The following is a 20,589-nucleotide window of genomic DNA, read 5'->3' on the forward strand; positions in this document are numbered from 1 at the left end:
AAAGTCAAACTTAGAAGCCCAAACTGAGAACATTAATCATAGAAACCCAAAAGTAATTGAGAGACTTGTCTCTTAATCCCTTTCTATTCTCAAGAGATTTAGTAAAAGGCAGATTCTGTCTGCAAGGAGGTTTTATAGAAAGCCTTGAAAGGACTAAGCAGCGATAGGAGACTGATAAGACCCATCTGTTCTCCAAAATGTTATCTTGGGCTGTTTAAATTGGCAAAGAGATATATTGTTGGTTTTTCACTGATTCTGATTACAATGAGCTTTACTGTTTATCTGTGTGCCAATTGTATCATTAGGACTATTCCAACATAATTTTGTGTATTCTGTGGGTTAGTTTAAGGTGCTACTGGTTGGGAACTCCATATTTAAATACAATTACTACACTTTTGAAAGAGTATTCTTTCAATTGTTTGGAAAAAAAAAGACTAGAGGCAGCTGTGAAAACACTTCAAAGTCATTTGGGGATTTAGTTAAGAATGAAACTTGTATCACTGCCAAAAATAATCCTTCAGGTTAAAGGCAAATCAAGATAATATCTGTTTACTTTTTACTTATTTACTATTTATATTAAATATAATTTCCTGGACTCTAATAAACTTTGTGTATGTCTTAAAATCCCTGAGTTGTTTCCAAAGAAATTCTGTTTATTCATACTTAAATAGAAATATTTCATCTTGTGGCAACTTAAAGGCTATAACAATCTCATTGTGGTATAAGAACACCACACTAGATATATTATGTATTATTTTGAGATGGGAGCTGATGTATGTGCATTCATTGTTTTGGTTTGGATGAGTAAAGAAGTACCAACTAGAGACTTAACCTTCTTCCCAATGGGCATTTTGAACTGTAAGGTGAATTCATGATCACATGCAGCACCATAAGAACCACTGGTTTCTCTTTAATCCAAACTAACATAGTGCCAGCTCTCCCTCTCTCTATATATATATAAAAAAATCAAGATAGGGTTCTTTTTCTTTATTATATCCTCTTTCCCAAAATTCAAAATCTTTCTGAAACTTTCACCTCCCCCCAACCCCAACAGTTTGTCCATTCCTTCCCCATTTCCAAAGACTGGTTTTAATTCACTCATACACTGCTACCTTGAGGAATTATTACATATAAGAATAAGAATACAGTGTGTGGGTGTGTCTGTGTGCAGAATGTAGAGAATGGTTGGGCTATGTAATAATTACAGAATTCAAAATTAAGCCTACTACTATTAGAAAACACATGAAATGGGGAAAGGAGATTGAGCAGTTAGATAGGAGAAGTAAGAATTTACTTCTTGCTTTAGGAGCTTAGAGCAAAGTGGAAGGGCCTGTTTCCTCCTATTTACACAAAACATTTTTTCTGAGCCAGTTCTAGGAATGATAATCTCCTCCTCCTCCTCCTCCTCCTCCTCCTCCTCCTCCAACCTATATCCCATCTCTGTATGTTCTGAGGGTTCTCAATTGCCATATGGAGATAGTATAATCAGGGATATGGGGAGAAGTTAAGAATTGAAGAGCAAATTATATTAATATTACAGGCATAAATAAATAAGAGCCACAATCTATCTTCACAGATGACTTTCAACTGTGACTTTTCAAATCTTTCGAAATTTTCAGCTTTCACCTAACTTTGTCACTACATAGTAATTAAATTAAAGAGCATAACCCAGTCCTGCCACAGGAGAATGCATTTGAATTGCAACTGATATTATTTTCAAGCAAGGACGCTATTTATATTATCAGGCTATTTTTTTATGCTAGATTTGCAGTATTTCTGAAGAGCTAGGGGGAAAAAATCAACATGATGTTCCTAAAGGCTAGCAAGGCTGAACCTTTCAGAAACATCACTTTTTTTTGCTAGCATCTGGCTGTATCTTGCATCAGCTTGGCTGCTTGTCAGCAGCTGCACAAAAAGTCAAAGGTAAGTGGACCCAGACATTGTGAAAAAGGGAGAGGGCCCAAGCCTTCCAGGCATGGAGCAGCAGGGAGCAGAAGGCAGGAAGTAGGCTGAGGCCTTTGAGGCCTCAGCGGCTTTGCACGTGCTGTTGGGTCATTGGACAAGTGAGCTGGGGAAGGAAGTGATAGGCAAGCTGGTAGGAATTGTTGTACCTCTCCGCCACAGTTGTAAGGATGTATATGCTTCCAAGCACCTGAATTTTGATCACATGACCCCAGAGGTGCTGCAACAGTTGTGACTTCTGACAGGGGCTGTAATTCTCTTTGCTCAGTGCTGTTGTAATTTCAAACTGTTCTGAAAGAAACAGATACTGAGGCAGTAAGTTGTGGACTACCTGTACAATACCTAATCAAAATAGTTAAGCAACAAACTTAGATATATATAGATTTTTTACCGAATGTTTTAGTGAACTCCCAAGATAATACCTACATTGGGAATTGCATAGTTAGCATGTCATGTGCAGTTAGGTTTATCAATCTTCGGCTATTTCTGAATACCTGTGGTTTAATCTGACTGTGACATAAACCACTTAATAATAGTCTCAAATGTCAATTTTCTGTTTTCCCCTTTGTTCTGTTTCATATTTCTGACGCTTCCATTTTCAACAAAACAGGTTACTGATTCTAAGGTAGTCAAGAGGAAGCACGCAGAGAAGGAAAACAGATATAGAGGAAGTGTTTTCCTATGTAATGATTATCCCACTGCTGTTAACTACTTTGATTTCTGGTTTTTATTAAAGCATTCACAAAAATATGCTAACATTTTGCAGTTGAAGTTACTAACAGGAACTGGAGAAAGTTAGCGTCATCTTGATATCAAGCTGGTCTTTCTCAACATCCATCTTTATGACACTGCCACTTTGAGGATATTACTTCTCAACTTACTGTATGTCCATGAATTTCCAAAACTTTGCCATTCATTCGTTCGTTTGTTCATTTTGTGTGCCACCCATCTCGTCTAGAAGCATTCTTCTACGTTGTTCCTTTAAAACAGTGGTCCCCAACCTTTATGGTTTGGTGGCCAGGCTGGGGGGAGAGGGGAACCATCCCACTGTTTGCGCAAGTTGAGCTGCGCATATGCGCTGGCCCACTGCCAGCCGCTCACATGCCCAATTCCAAACAGACTATGGTCTGATAGTGGCCCTTGGCCCAGGGGTTGGGGATCCCTGCTTTAAATTTTTCTCATTGTTTTATACTGAGCAAATGTAGGGTTCTGTGGGAATCAGTGTTTCATGCATTATGCTTCTTCCATTATAGTTTAGGTAAGCCACCATTGGCTAAACTTGCACAATACTCTAAACCATAAACCATGATTTAGAAATCATAATTCACAATGGCTGGCTGAATTCATATAATATATTAAAACAAAACAAAGAACAGTCACAATACAGCATAGCACAATGTTACAGCCCTCCTTTGTAATATTCTTCAACATCTTCTGGCAGAGAAAGTTTTGGAAAAGTTTTTCTTTTGTATAATGACAGATGTAACCACATTAGAAGAAAAATGAGTTGTGGATATTTAAGAAAATTCATTGCAGAGTTCACTGAACTTTTAAAATATGTATTTCTTTCCACTTTTGTTTAAATGAATTCCTTTGAAAGATAAAAATTTATCTGTGTTCTAAAACTGAAGTGCTTTGTTATGTACTGACACTGGTATTTCTGCTGATGGATGATCTTGTGAAATTTCCTTTAACAAAATAATTATATGGCTATTTGCCTTAGCATAAAGAGGAAAAAGCTCTTTCTTGTTCATTTATTATTTTTCAGCTTAAAATAAATGTGTACACCTCACTTCCACCCCCAACGCAATGACATTCAGCTAGAAAAGAAGGTGCAGAGGTGCACAGTAGCATTGTTACAAACGTGGATGCTGTTTTTTCTGGATCTTTATAAAAATAGATTAGCCTCCAAATAAGCCTCATTTGTTCCACATAAAATATATAGTTTTACATTATTTGGTATAATGCAACCCTAACTAATCTGATTTAGAAAATAAGCAGAAACAGATCTGATTACTACTCAGATGGGGACTTCCTAGGAATGCCAGGACCGCAGGAGTTGACTTAAGAATGCTGCATAGATTTATTTTCTTGTTGCCTTTCTTTCTTGATTTTATCAAGAATTTCTCACAAATAATCAATTTAATTGGTAGTATTAAACTATTCAGCTAACAATAGTGGATTAATTCTCCCAACTACAAGCAATAGTGAAATGAACTTCTAATAATAATAATGTCTACGTTTCTAATCTAATTATCATTTCACTATTCCACTATGGTGCAAAGCTCTTAACACACTACTGTTTCCATTAGTAGAAGTATTTTACTAAATTGTACCCTGTAGGAGACAGATTGAAAGCTAGACTTACCCCCAGCAAGAAAGCCATTTATATCAATAATCAAGTACAGCCTAACTCTAATCAAGGTGTCTATTAAGCCACAAAAAGAGTGGGATTTAAATGACAAAGGTATAGGATAGCCCTCCTGTTTACAGAAAGCAAATAATTGTTTTAAGTGGCTTCACCTTAGCCAGAAATAACCATTGAATTTGGCCATGTCAACTACCTTGTGTAGAGTTCCTTTTTTCTAATGTAATTAAAAAAAATACAATTAAAAAGGTAAAAACTAATACAGACTAAGAAAAAGAAAAGAAAAAATAGAAAGTGCAGAGGATGAAAATAGAAAAGTAAGAATATAGCAATGAAAAGAAACATAAAGAAATAACTTCCCCTTTGATGTCTAGTATAAACTATTTCATACTTTTCTTACAATATAACAAATGATCTCTTCTCATAGCTCATCTCTTATCTATAAACAAAACCTCAGACCTCATCATTCAGTTCTGATCAGCATAAGTTCATTCAGGGTTACCAGAGATGATAACATATCTGTCAGAAGGCAGAAATCTGTGGCTGAAAATTATCACACCATTAGATCTAAACAATCCGAAAGAATGGAAACCAGGGTACAGAATTATTCACAGAGGATTGAATAGGATAGTTCTTGTGTCGTATCCCTGGGAAGTTTTACTTTCAAGAATTAACATAATATATTAAACTATATCAACTATATACTTAATGACAGAAAAGTTTTGCTTTATGAATGCAGCCATTCACTCTCCTTAATTTTTATTTATTTATTTTTAAAATAGTTTTATCATATGTATTAACAAGGTACAGATAAATAGCAGATGCTAGTTTCCTACTTTTGGTTTTTTAAATGTTGAAATTCCAAGTATGACACTTGGAAAGCATATTATATGAGGTTATGCCTACTTTCTAAACATTATGCATATGTACGATACTTCACAACTTCTCCACAAATATGTGCTTCTTTTCTTTTACATATTGAGCAAAAAGGCTATTATGGTTTCAGTATTTTATAATCTGTCCCATATTTTAATCCAGGAAATAGGGAACAATGTATTCATGTCATGGAATGTAAATCAGGATCCTTCTTTGTGCCTTGTATAGAGCCAACCCATAGAAGTCACAGAAGATCTGAAAAAAATGTTTAACTATTTTTAAATAGGTTTTCCTTAGGAGATAAAACAGAATAGCCTTTCTTAAACTTTCCACCTTCCTGATGTGATGAAGCTATTACTCCCAGGATCCCAGCAGGTGGTCCATTCTGGAAGTGATAGTCATAAGATTTGGTGGATTCCACATTGGAGAAACCAATAGTAAAGAGCTAGCCTTCTTATGCAAAGAACTATTTTTAGCTTAGAAGGACTAATGTGGTGTGACAGATTCATACATCTCACTGCCACAGTTGGACAGATTCATATATCCCATCAAGCCATAAGCCAGGGGGTTTGCACCTGAAGCCCCCTAACCATGAGATACCTACAAAAGTTTGGCCTCTGGTGTTTCCAATTGCAATTTTTTACTATGATAGAAACAACATTGTTTTAAAAATCTGTGGAGAGTGATGATACTATTTCAACTTACTTAAATATACATGCAAATGGCATGAAGTCATGTGAACTTTCATCCAGAAAAAGACCATAATATCTTTTTTGAAACAGCTTCCATCTATGCAAAGGCTAAATCTTGGACTGGAAAACATTGCTCCTCTCTAATGAAAGCAGTCTGTATCTCCCAATAGAGGAAGCCAACAAATTACGTTATGACTTTGAATGATGCATGAACCAAGTCAATATTACATGCTACTGAGGGCAGTGCCTGTTTTGAGTAGGGCTGAAGAAATGATCAAATAATGTCTCTTTGTTTTTCCAAATTCAACCTGCCTGGGCTTACTAAGAGCTTTAGCATATAACTGGTCCTGTTAACATTCTGGGTCTACAGAGATATTTTTAGTGAAACTCAATTTTGTGTGCTTAGTTGGTTAAGCTGGAGCAGGAGAGGATGGTGTAATTTTGGGATAGGAGGAAATTTCTTTGTATTTTTATGAGAAATTATGTATTAAGTCATGGTTTTAATTACATGTTTTTGTTGGTTTGTCACATTTATAACATTTCACTGGAAGGAATTGTGTTATTAATTGAATAATCAAATCAGCAGTGTAAGGGATGTGGTGCTATGTGTTCTTTTAAATCTAGGCTTCCATTTTTCAAGCTGCTGCCTTTATCAAGGGTTGCCAGGATGAATAACAGACAGTTATCTTCTGTAATAAGAGCCTAGTGATGCATATTTCTGCCATGCCTGTAAAGAAACCTGCACTCTTAGCATTCTGTGAATATTTCTGTGTTTTGACCATATACTTACTGCAAGTCATGGGCCATCTGGAGCGCTCTGTGTAGGCTGCTTTCATCAGCTGCCTCTTGCTTTAGAGCTCTTAATGTGCCCTTTCACTGACACCGGAAATTCAAAAGAGCATCTTGAAACAGCAAGGGCTATCGGATCAGAAATGTTACTGAGATGTGCTAGCATAGTTGCAAAACAAGAAGGCATTTTTAAATAACGTGGCTGGAATTTGTTTTCAGGGAGCTAAAGAAGTTGTTTGGGCCGAGACACCAGACAGGGTGTAAACCAGGCTTCCCCTCTTTAAATGATACGAGTCTGGGAATAACTCCCATCACCAATCCTTACGTTTGGTTTTTTATTTCTTCAGTTTACAAAACAGCCTGGAAAATATCTGACATGAAAACTCTGGCTGAATCCCACTGGATCTGAATACCATTAAATTCTTTGAGCTTGCAGCTTCTTTGAGAATACCTGAAATGTGATGGAAAGGCAGAGTTTCCTAACTTGGGTAATTTTGAGCTATATGGGTTTTGATCTCAGAAACTCAGCAATGGCTGTGCTAGTTAAGGAATTCTGGAAATTGTGATCCACAAGTCAGGAAAGATTGTGTTGGATAGATGGATGGATGGATGCAAAAATTCGGAAATAGGACTAAATGTGTGCAAAACCATGATAATCAATCTTTTCAGTAATAATGTGTCCTGGATATTTAAAACTAGACTATTATAATCTAGAACTTTCTGGGATGTTACTAGTTCTCAGAATTGTAGCCCAGACATAACTGAACAACAACAGATTGGGAAAAGCAATATTAAACATATGCTGAGAAAATGTGTTCTAAAATCATTGGCTCTGAGACCTAACTTGAACTCAGACACAATTTGTAATGGCCATTCATGAGACAACTGGCTATATTTCTGTATCATTTCTCTCTGAAAGCGGGGAAGATGGTTCATGCTCTTCTCATCATAATTAGAATCCATCAACCTTAATTTGAATTTCTGTTGTCTAGAGTGGACCATAGTAATTCAGCGGTCAAATTGATTTTCAGAGGAGTAAAAGATGAATAATTATCTTTCTATTTGAACATTGGGAATTCATTTGTAGAATAGATTCCTAGAAGATTAATTCTGGGAGGATAACCTAGCTGGGCTTTTTTGAAGGGCGGTGGAGATACAGCTGAAAAGGGAAAGGATTAAAGAATATGTGCCAGTCTAATTATCAGTTAACAGACTGAAAGTTTCCTAGATCAACCTGTTAGTAAGCACTTCCTTCCTTTTGTTTTAAAATAGTATTGGAAAATTATGTTCCCATATGAACTGAACATGTTCCTGCTGATTAGAAAAAATAGGCAGAAAGAACGCTGCAATAAATTTCTTCCTTTTATTTAATAAATAGGGTCAACAGAATGTTGTCTAATAATGCACCCTAATATCTGCAGAGCTAATGTTTAAAATGACTCAACACAATAAAGCGATATTTATGTTAGAGCTTCTAAGGTTAGAAAAAATAATTCTAACAGTTTTCTGTTATAAAAAAGAGAAGGATATAAGAGAGAGAGAATCTGTTTGGTCTGATGATTAAAGCATCAAGTTAGAAACCAGGAGGCTGTGAATTCTAGTTCCACCTAAAACTAGTGAAAACTAGCTGGATGATTTGGGGCTGATCACGTACCTCACAGGATTGTCGTTATGGGGAAAATATGAGGAGAAAAGGTATGTTTGCTGCAGAAAAGCAGTAATATAATAGTAATAAATGCTGCATTAAAAGTAAGCATTTAAAGGTTCTCATAGTAAAAACCTCTGCAAATTTAGAGAAGAGAGTGTTGAGCATGGCACCACCACAGAGAAGACCCAGCTGTGAGGCTTTGGGAGTAACTCTTGGAATACATACTTCAACCTCCCCTTATGAGTGATTGACAAAGGTATATAACCATGAAGGCAATCGTGCAGATATTCAAGTCCCAAGTTATTTAGGGCTTCGTAGGTCTTAACCAGAACCTCAAACATGGCTTGGTAACTGATAGCGAGTGTGCAAGGTGGGGGGTCCTTGGTGCTCTCTGAGCTTGCTTGTTTTCTTGTAGACGTTTCATTACCCAAACAAGGTAACATCATCAGTACTAGTAAGGAGTGCTGTTTGTTGTCAGTTTATATGCTGGTGGCTTGCCCTGTCTGTGTTGGTGGGGATGGTCTTAGAGATTCTTTGGTTGAGCTGTTTATTGTTGGTTCTTTGGCAGTTTCTTGATTGGGGTGCAGTTTACTTGACTGTTGCTTTAATGTTAACCTTGGAGTTAATCTATGCTGATTGCTGGTGAAGAGATAGTGGAGCGCCTGGTTACTATGGGTGGTTTTTCTGTAGATTGTGTTTCTAGTTTGCAATTGTGGTCTCTGCTAATCAGGATGTCCAGGAAGGGTAGCAAGTTTTTGTTCTGTTCTTCTCTGGTAAACCGGATTCCTTTAAAAAATGTTATTGATGGTTCTGTGGGTGTTCTCCAATTGGTCCTTCTTTAATTATGGTGAAGGTGGCATTTACATAGTTTTGGTTGTTTTTGTAGAAGTGTTATGGCTTCTAGATGTTGCATGACAACCTCTGCTATAAGCTCCGAAAGCAATGATCCCATAGGTGTCCCTTTAATTTGTGGTTAAAAACAACAACAACTTCAAGATTGTATTATGTTGCAGTGAAGGTTCTCGCAGGCCTCAAGTGAAGAAACAACAAGCGAATGAGTGTAAAGTCTCGATTTTTGGAAAGTTAAATCCCAGCTCTTCAACTGAAACGTTTCCATCTGTCATGGATGCAATGACAATTTGAAAATCAAAGAAATTAATGAAATATTAATAAAACTAGAGAGAGATACACACACACACACACAGAGAGAGAGAGAGATGGACACACAGAGAGAGGGGGGGGAGAGAGACATAGAGCGAGAGACACACACAGAGGGGGAGGGAGAGAGGAAGATAGGGAGAGGGAGAGAGAGATAGATACAGAGAGAGAGAGAAGGAGAGAGACGCACAGAGAGATACAGAGAGGAGAGAGAGGGAGAGAGAGATACAGAGAGAGGGGGGAGATACAGAGGGATGGGGAAAGTGAAAGACAGAGAGATACAGAGCGGGGGGAAGATAGGGAGGGGGGCAAGAGAGACGTAGAGAGTGGGGGAGAGAGATACAGAGAGAGTGGGGAGATGGCGGGGAGAGGGACATAGAGAGATACAGAGAGAGGGGGGAAGGGAGAGAGGGAAGGGTTTTGTGGTTCCTGGTTCTCTGCCCTAATGACCGCTGGGTAGGCATAGCTAGGAGATCATGTGACTAGGTGGGAGTGAGTGGCATTGAGTTGGCCACGCCCAGCCAGGTTTTGTGGCTCCTGGTGATTTTTTTTTCTGTGGGAAACTGGTCAAATGGCTCTTTGAGTGTTTAATGTTGCAGAGCCCTGGTCTAGTGGTTAAAACAATAGGCCAGAAACTAGGAGGCTGTGTATTCTAGTTCTGCCTGAAAGCTGGCTGGGTGATTTTGGGCCATTCACTCTCTCTCAGTCCAATCCACCTCAGGAAAAAAATAGGAGGAAAGAAAATTTATTGTTTGCCACCTTATTTATAAAAATAGTAAAAGCAGGATAAAAAAAACTTGCATTATCGAAAAAGCATTGCTCACTGAGTTTGTGGCAGATTAAACATTACTTGCAGGTATAAAATGTGTGTGAGAGCAGATATTGGACTTCTAAACCTTTTTTGAGTGGCTATTTTGCAAAGGAAAAACAATTCAGTATTAGGCAGTAATTCAATTTATAAAGCTCTTCAGGGGTGGGATTCAAATTTTTTAACAACTGGTTCTGTGGGTGTGGCTTAGTTGGTGAGTGTGGCTTGGTGGTCATGTGACTGGCTGGCCGTGGCCAACTCAACATCACTCACATTGAGGCACGCATCTCCTCGCCTGGCCTCTCGTGACTGTGGGGATGCTGCAACAGTCGTAAGTGTGAAAAACAGTCATAAGTCACTTTTCAATGGTCACTCCACACAAGCAAAGTACCAGCAAAGGAGGGGAAAAAAAACTCCAGAGAAGTTCCTGAGACAGAAAGTCTAGTCCTGCCAAGAATGTAATAAGGGTTAACAGAGATATAGTTTCTGTAAGCAACACCAGAATGTTTCCTTCCTGCCTTCCTTACAGGATTAGGCCAGTAATTTCTTCTAACAACTGGTTCTCTGAACTGCTTAGAATGTTAACAACCGGTTCTAGCAAATAGGTGCGAACTGGTAGAATCCCACCCCTGCAGCTCTTCAAATCAGCGTTAAGAGAAGTTTTTGCATTCAACATTGTTTGAAACTAAATGGTTTGTCTGAAATGGTATAGGGTTTCCTGCCTAAGCTGGGGGTTGAAGTAGAAGACCTCCAAAGTCCCTTCCAACTCTGTTATTCTATTCTATTCTATTCTATTCTGTTCTGTTCTGTTCTGTTCTGTTCTGTTCTGTTCTGTTCTGTTCTGTTCTGTTCTATTCCATTCTATTCCATTCCATTCCATTCCATTCTATTCTAAATAAAATACCATAATCATATAGTAATATGTTTGCATATCATATACTGTCTATTCATAAACATGCCAGTTATTGTTAAAGTGAAATCCGAAGATTTGCAATTAACTAAGCACTTTAAAGTTATTTTGTAAATGAATGACAGATTTCAGCATTGTATGAAGAAGTGGGGAATTCATGTTCTGCATTGTTTCTTAACCACGCAGATGGCTGAAACAAAATGAGACGTGCAAAAGGTCAAATAGCTTTTCTTAGTATAGAATTTTAGACACTTCAGTGCAAATATCTTAGCTTTTAAAGCAAAAAAAAAAAAATTAAGCTTGATCTCACTCAAGCTTAATCTAAGGATCAGTGCTCCTGGGAAGAATGGCTGATTTGATAAAAAATATGATATTGATCTTATCCAGAGATGTATATTGACTGTCCATTAGAAAGGACACTGTTGGCTAATAAGAGATTTTTTAAAAATCTGTATGTATAACTAGAAAGATAGTCCAAGGCGTAGCATTATAAAAAGGGCTGGTAATTAAAGAACTAGTATGAAGCAGAAGAAGGATGATTGGGGGAGAGGCTTAATAAACAGAGAAGTTAACATGGATCGATGACAAGGGAACTGGTCGCAGAGTGTCAGTGCAGGGGAGATGAGGTAACAAAGAAATTGCAGGGATAGTTTGAACGTAATGGGTCAAGTAGGGGCAGAATAGGAAATAAAAGAAATTTACAGTATAAAGAAGAAATGTTGCCCATATGCCTATAGAGTTTTGACGGTAAAGGGAGGAAAATGTAGTAACTGCAAGGAAAAGGGTATTTAAAGATGGCAGGACTATTTTTTTTTTTCAGCATGAGCAAACATTGCTCAAAGAGCAATTACCTCCTACAGCATTACAGTGAAGTAGGTTTTGAATTCAAAATGGAATGATGGGGTCTGCAGAGGGGACGATGGAAATCTATTGAGTTAAGTTCATGGGTATAAATGGAGATTCAGATGAGTTCTTCATGTCATCCCTGGCTTTCATAGCACTTATTGATCTTCAGTAATTAATTCCCTTCTAAAGTTGCTTATCTTGTACTGCCAACTTCTGGGTACATCGCAAAAGCCCTGGCTTACACACTGAATAGTGGCAACAGCATCCATTTGGACGGAATTATTTCCTACTTCCACGAAGACTCCACTGCACCCCAGTAGTAATTGTCACCATATAATGATAGAAAAAAATATTTTTCAAAGTCTTTAGAATAAGAGCCTTTAAATATTTTTTCTCTCTTGCCTTTTGTTTTTGTTTTCTCTCTCTCTCCCTCCCTCCCTCCCTCTCTGTCCCTCACTAACACACAATCACACCCAGATGCCACAACCTATGACTCAGAGGCCATATGCCACAGCATTGAATAGAGATCTTAATACGTGGTGTTGTGTATTGGAAATCCATATATATCCCCCTTTTATAGGGAGAATTGGCCTAATGTTTTTGATCATTAACTTCTTATTCTGCTAATTGTGTAAAAATTTGAAAGTTATTTTTAATGGCATCATCTCATGAAATGCTAAGTGGTCAGTTCAGTATCTGTGTATTACATACAGAGATGAGGCAAAATACTCTGTCTATTTAAATATCATATTCTAGTGTGTATACAATTTGAAAGTCTGGATTTTAGTATCCGTAATTCAGCCTGATTTTAATGTTTCACAAAAATTATAGTGTTTAAGATTTGTTATTTGTCTTCATGAATGTTGCCTTCATATAAATAATCTCTGCAGACATAATCTAAAACAGAATCTTGCAAATATCAAATGTATTTAATCTTATTGAAGAACAGTTATCTTAGGCATCGAAAACTTATTTCTAATACAGTATTCATTGCTACTGTTGTTTTGTAATTGGCAAGTGTTTTTTAAAATGTCTTCTACTGTATATTTACAAAATACATGTTACATTAAGTATAATGTAATTATCCCCATCTTCATCTATGGAATATGGCTTCTAAGGATAAACTTTCTATAGTTTCCCAGCATTTATCCTGGAAATTATTTAGGGCAAGATTATTATTGGCTATGTTACCATTTTTTCTTTCCAACCTTTTAAGCGGAGTGGCTCTTTCAGAATTTCCTAATTACACAAGTAACTTTTTCCCAGTAGCATCATTTGGCACCTTAGGACTAATCCCCAATCTTTTAGGCAATTCTGAAATAAATATCTGTGGACCGCTGCAGAAGTATCAACACTGACAATTTGAGGCAACACAGATCTAGGTTCCTTGGCTCACAGCAGTCCTTTTATTAAGAATTTGGGTAGTGAAAAAACTTTAGGCTCACTAGTTCTTTTATGTACGCCATAGGGAATTGTAGTAGGAGACATTAATTATTTTCTTTAGAAGGCAGTTTAATCCAGGCATCAAAATGAAATGAGTAAACTTTTCAACACCTCAGTGCTGTTAGTGAAGAGGCTTTTTAGCATTACTTTATGTTACTTAACCAGTCTTACCAACATGTTCATATGCTGAGGCCAATTTGTAAAAAAAAAGTTACTGGTAGAAATGCATTGCCACATATCTCTGGTTATTTCCCAGTAATGTTTCAAAATCATAGTTTCTAAATAGCTATTTGTAATTCATCTGTCTGCAACGTGACCACAATGCAGAAGACAGTCAGTTACTGGTTGCAATTACAGCTGTAGAAGCATACTTTTTCCAGTTTTCCAGCTGTAGAACCATACTGAGGACAAGGGAGTCTACTTAGAATATGTAACACTGTATTATTCTATACTTTCAGATTCAAATACACATTGATGTGGCAGCTAAATAGTGAGGTTTGGACTCTGCTACCAGATGCTTATTGCCATACCTTAAGAGTCGCCATGGGCGAATAGGCGGCAATATAAATAAAATAAAATAAATATCTTATACATGCATTCAGAAGTGCATCTCCCTCTACAGAGATGCTGCTAGGCAATTTTCAAGGATCGAAGGGGATTGTAGATTGCAGAAGCCGAATGATTCCTGTATGACGAATCAGTTAATTGTAGAAGTTAATACATCATTTGTCAGAAGGCTAAGATGATAATGTTAGTAAATCATGAGAAGCTTGTGTAGAGTTGGGGAATAATAGCCTATTGTCAAAACAAGTGGAAAGACAAGGAATTCATGAGCCTTTTTGAGAAGAAATGCTGATTCCCCCCCACCCCACCCCCGCCCAAAGAATGCAATTGACTTTGGAATTGGAGAAATAGATGAAGTGCTGAAAAAGGCATTTTTGTCAGAAATGTAAATAATTGTATAGCAATGGCTTTCTAGCTTGTGTAATTCTTCCTTTTCCCCCCCAATTCCTGCTTCCAAAAGAAGTTGAAAGAAGATAGATATGAGGGGCGGGGGGGGACAGACAGACAGACAGGATTACAAATGTTAATTAAGCATCAGTAACCTTTAAAAAAAATTTTATGGTGCCATACTTGTCACTTCTGAGAGTTTTCAGTGAGCTCTCAGCTTGAAACTATACATCATAGTCATTGAAATCTTGTTGGGAAATATAAGTAGTCTGGAATAGATTTTATTGATCTTAACAGTTGTTTGTGATAGGCCTAAATCCAACAGATAGTTCCATTTAAAATGTTTTGTTCATATTATTGAATTACTAATATCTTATCATTGAGAGCCACTTTGTATAATGTTTGGGTGAATGTGCATCACATTTTTTAAAGTCACACAATAAAAAATAATGAAAGCTTTGCCTCTGAAGTACAGCTGAGCTAGCTGAACTGGCGGATCTAACATTAATTTTTTATTAGATATTTTTATATGTCATTCTGCCTCCCCCTAGAGGGATGTTTTATATTCTTCTCCATTGTGGATATTTTTTATCTTTCAGAAATTTTTCATAAAATAATTTTGTGTGAATGATACATACCAGAATCTATCCATAGAGTATCTATTGAACACTTGAATTTCTCTGTTGAATTGTTGGCAGGAGCTTAAAAAATGTACTTTATTCATTAAACTACTTCAGATTTTCTGGTTCTTTTGCTACTGTAGTTATTAAAAAAATAACTCTTAGAACCTTATTGAGCAATGGATGTGTGCATACTTCAATAGACCAAAAAGATAACTTTGTACCTAACAAAAGTTCCAAATTTGATGCAGAAAATTATTTTTGTACAGATATGAGATTATCTTTTTAATATTGTATCTTATTAATTACAGACATACATAATATTGGAACATACTCTTTTTGATGTTGCTGTTCCTGCATTTATAAAAAGCTGGCAATATTTTTTAATATTTGTGACTTGCATTAACTCTTTGATTTTTTTAATATCTAAAAATATACTTCCATGTAAATATTTGTAAAGGAATTTCCTTCTTGACCCAGAGAAAATGGATAATTTCTTTCCCAAACTTCATAAAAAGGAAGAAGAGGCATTATTATAGGAACATTGGAAGCTGCCTTAAAGTAGGGCACAGTATTTATCTTTCTCACATAGTCTTAAAGTAGAAAAGGGTCTTTTTTTCATTGTGTGTAACTTCGTGTTATTGGAAATGCCAATCATTAAACCTACAGTCTAAACCAAGCACCTACCATCTCTTCTCTGTAAAATGCCTAGGTGTTAAATCTGAGGGCTCTCAGTAGTTACTCCCAATTTTTGCCATCTTCAGCAGCTGCCTAAATTCTTGAGAACTCCTACAATTTGGAAATCCCCTTGTAGGGGTGACAAGCTTTTGCTTCCTTGCTTTCAACGTTAAGGCATTATGGAGCAATATATGGTTTTGTGGCTTGGGAGTATTTTTCTGGGATAAAGCCTGATCCTGAGCAAAAGGCTAGAAGGTGCAATTACAGTATTTTCTGATTTAAAACATAGAGCTTTGGCAACTGTCGCTTTCTTTCAGAATTGTTCAAAAAACAGACCATCATCTTTGAAAGCACTGCTTGAAGGAACGAGAATTCCTTGGGAGTAGTTTTAAGTGAAGTTGTTGATAAGAATGTGGTATAAGTTTTCCATACTATTTCAGCCAGTTCAAGTTTCTTAGTATGCAAAGTATGCAACCACAACTTTGGTTGTATTTCAACTAGAATATCACAGTGTTCCAAAAAATAATTTTCTAAGGTTCAAGTGATCTTTGCAGGAAGCACACTGAAGTATATATACTGTACATTAGTATAATAGAAAGGAGTAGATAATAGCATCTTCATAATTAGGTATAGAATGTTTTCTGATTTTTTGTTTTTAGTTTTATTATAATAATACACACAAATGAACAAATGAACCTAATTTTGTTATATTATAGGGTTTGATATATTTATTTAAGTAACACACAGTTATTGTTAATGGAGATATACAACATGTATTCTGCAAGGAGTTGTATGTGGATTTGTAATTCAGAAACTTTCATTTAAAAAATGAAAGTTCTTCTTTAAAAAAATATTTGACAATATTAATGTCTTTAATTTCATCGATTAACAGATAACATGACACTGACATTTCTCTTCTTTTTAGGATCCCAGAAGCAAGCATAAATTCAAAATCCACACGTATGGGAGCCCAACATTTTGTGACCATTGTGGTTCATTACTTTATGGACTACTGCACCAAGGGATGAAATGTGACAGTAAGATATTTATTTCATGTAGTGTTAAGAGATTTTTTTATTTAAAAAATCAATGAAGCCATTAGAGCTGTGCCTAACTACTTTCCAGTAAAATTTATTGTAGTTCCTGTTAATTACAAATGCAGCAGTCCATTTGAAATGAATATTTCAGCACATCTAGCAAAAGACTGTAAATGAGGAGAGCTTTTTCTCATGTTGATTTTTCAGTAGCCATATATTAATGGAAACTTACTGGAAGAAAGAAGCATTATATTCAATCAGCAGTTGACCTGCAATATTATAATAAAAGCCCAAGCATTAAAAAAATTAAGGGCAGTTTGTGGCTTCATAATAAATGCTTCATAGTGCTTGTTCACTATTCTTTTGGGGTTTTTGGTTGATTCACCCTTGTAAATTGCCACCACTAGAACCCACTTTGTTCTGGGGAATTGACTTTCCCATAAATAAAGCATTAGGGCCATTTCCAAAAACTGTGTGATATTTTGGCTATTTCCATATGATTTCCACTGGAGCAACCCAGTGGAACTGGCAACAAAAGCTGCGCACCCAAGTATCATACAATAATAGACCCATGAGTGAGTTCTTTTGCTATGTCATTCCCAGAAGGGAATTAGCTGAAGTATGGAAAACTAGAAGAATGTAGATGAGCATTAATACCCAATGCTGTGAAAGCCAGGACTCTCACACCGGGGCGTCTGAGCTTACTGATCCCATTACAATTTTATCAAAAGGCTCTTTTTTAAAAAAAAAAAAAGTCAAAATTAATTTATGCTGCTTCAAGTAGAAGGAGAGAATTTGAAACAATAGAGTGGGGACAGTGCCTCACAAACAATTTCACAGCAGAACCTAAGGCAGTTTGTCAAATTCTAAGTATAAGGTAACCTGCTACTAGGACCGCAACGGTAGCTGCAACAAAGAGATGAATAAAAACAGCTGTTGTCAGAAAGTACACAAACTGCTGTTTCTCCTCATGTGGTTTGAATAGAACTCCTCTTCAATAGCTGTAAAAATAGCAAGCTGTCACCTATGACTAATTAAATGGCTTGGAAGCTATTTTGGGGGTTCCTTAGAAACCTGCTCCTGTGGAGTCCTTGGTGCTCTCTGAGCTTGGTTGTTTGCTTGCAGATATTTCATTACCCAGCTAGTGCAAGCAAATATAGGCTTTGCTTTCTGTTTGTATACAGTAACCTGCCCTGCCAGTGTCGATGTGGGTGTGGTTTTCTCCCTGACGGTTCCTTGATTGGGTATTGTTAATATTCCATCACTTCCACACTGCAGTCCACTCCACACTACAATTCCCCACTACATTGCAAATATACACTGCTCAGAAAATAAAGGGAACCCAAAAATAAGACATCCTAGATCTGAATGAATGAAATATTCTTATTAAATACTTGGTTCATTACGTAGTTGAATGTGCTGACAACAAAATCACACAAAAAATATCAATGGAAATCAAATTTAGTAAACCATGGAGGTCTGGATTTGGAAAAAAAAAGTGGAAAAAAACACTACAGGTGATCCAACTTTGATGTAATGTCCTTAAAACAAGTCAAAATGAGGCTCAGTAGTGTGTGTGGCCTCCACGTGCCTGTATGACCTCCCTACAATGCCTGGGCATGCTCCTGATGAGGTGGCAGATGGTCTCCTGATGGATCTCCTCCCACACCTGGACTAAAGCATCCCCCAACTCCTGGACGGTCTGTGGTGCAACGTGGCGTTGGTGGATGGAATGAGACATGATGTCCCAGATGCGCTCAATTGGATTCAGGTCTGGGGAACGGGCGGGCCAGTCCATAGCTTCAATGCCTTCGTCTTGCAGGAACTGCTGACAGACTCCAGCCACATGAGGTCTAGCATTGTCGTGCATTAGGAGGAACCCAGGGCCAACCGCACCAGCATATGGTCTCACAAGGGGTCTGAGGATCTCATCTCGGTACCTAATGGCAGTCAGGCTACCTCTGGCGAGCACATGGAGGGCTGTGCGGCCCCCTAAAGAAATGCCACCCCACACCATTACTGACCCACTGCCAAACCGGTCATGCTGGAGGATGTTGCAGGCAGCAGAACATTCTCCACGGCGTCTCCAGACCCTGTCATGTCTGTCACATGTGCTCAGTGTGAACCTGCTTTCATCTGTGAAGAGCACAGGGCGCCAGTGGCGAATTTGCCAATCTTGATGTTCTCTGGCAAATGCCAAACGTCCTGCACAGTGTTGGGCTGTAAGCACAACCCCCACCTGTGGACGTCGGGCCCTCATACCACCCTCATGGAGTCTGTTTCTGACCGTTTGAGCAGCCACATGCACATTTGTGGCCCGCTGGAGGTCATTTTGCAGGGCTCTGGCAGTGCTCCTCCTTGCACAAAGGTGGAGGTAGCGGTCCTGATGCTGGTTTGTTGCCCTCCTACGGCCTCCTCCATGTTTCCTGATGTACTGGCCTGTCTCCTGGTAGCGCCTCCATGCTCTGGACACTACACTGACAGACACAGCAAACCTTCTTGCCACAGCTCGCATTGATGTGCCATCCTGGATGAGCTGCACTACCTGAGCCACTTGTGTGGGTTGTAGACTCCGTCTCATGCTACCACTAGAGTGAAAGCACCGCCAGCATTCAAAAGTGACCAAACCGTCAGCCAGAAAGCATAGGAACTGAGAAGTGGTCTGTGGTCACCACCTGCAGAACCACTCCTTTATTGGGGATGTCTTGCTAACTGCCTATGCTTTCCACCTGTTGTCTATTCCATTTGCACAACAGCATGTGAAATTGATTGTCAATCAGTGTTGCTACCTAAGTGGACAGTTTGATTTCACAGAAGTGTGATTGACTTGGAGTTACATTGTGTTGTTTAAGTGTTCCCTTTATTTTTTTGAGCAGTGTATTATCAATTCTCTACTATAGTACTTCCAGAAAATCAAAGACCTAAAAATAGAAGAATCCATCGCAGCAGTACTACACAACTCAGTTGACCTAGCTAAAATACCTAGAATCATGGATCCATCAACCTCTGCCTCACTACCAACATGCAGTTTGATTGACAGATATATGAACAAATCAGAAGAACATCCATAGGATCACCACTCTTAGGACTTATAGAAGAGATTGTAATGCAGCAGTATGTGGAAACACACAGCACTCCCACACAAACAGCCAAAAATATGGATCTGATATGCAAATGACACTTTTGTCATAATAAAAAAGAAACACAAGAAACAATCAACAACATCTTCCAAGGAATAAAATTCAACAGAGAAGAAGAAAGCAACATGATGCTTTTCTTTCTGGATATCTTCATCAACAGAGGAAACAACTGCAAGATATTAGAAACACAAGTTGAAAAACAACCCACACTAAACAAGTCTCTCAACAAGAGGAGCTGTGTAAAAGAACAGTATTCAAATGAGCACAAACTGCAGCAACCCAGAAAAAGGAAATGGATCACCTATGCAACATCTTCCAATAAAATGGATACCCATGTAACTATCAAAAAGTGTCCGACTGTTCAACCCACAACAACACTACCCAAACAAGATATAAAAAGGATAACACTGACCATACACACAAAAAAAATCTCAGAAAAAACCAACAGAATATTACAACCACATGACATCACTGGAGCATACAAACCAATTAAAGCCATCAAAAACATCTTAAGTAAACCAAAAGACCCAGTAGCCTAAGAAGAAGAAAACATAGTCATTTACAACATAGAGTGTAAAGAAGATAGGACAAAAAGGTAGAAGTTTAGCAGAATGCATCTATGGACACCAACTAGCAGTCAAAAGGCATGTTGAAAACTCCATC

At 37.6% G+C, this 20,589-nt stretch overlaps 1 protein-coding gene across 3 annotated transcripts in view; it reads left to right on the forward strand.

Moving 5' to 3' along the window:
* Nucleotides 1–20,589, forward strand: part of PRKCA (protein kinase C alpha) — a 191,809-nt gene that overhangs the window by 111,282 nt on the left and 59,938 nt on the right. For all 3 annotated transcript variants that reach the window (XM_087956096.1, XM_087956094.1, XM_026678784.2), the window contains exon 4: nucleotides 16,675–16,786. In XM_087956096.1, coding sequence (XP_087812222.1) covers nucleotides 16,675–16,786 — 112 coding nt within the window. The remainder of the gene's footprint in view (nucleotides 1–16,674; nucleotides 16,787–20,589) is intronic.

This window comes from Notechis scutatus, chromosome 2, assembly GCF_049901735.1.
Source record: "Notechis scutatus isolate UNSWTSFEM ecotype Mainland chromosome 2, rNotScu1.2, whole genome shotgun sequence".
NCBI classification, from domain to species: Eukaryota; Metazoa; Chordata; class Lepidosauria; order Squamata; family Elapidae; genus Notechis; species Notechis scutatus.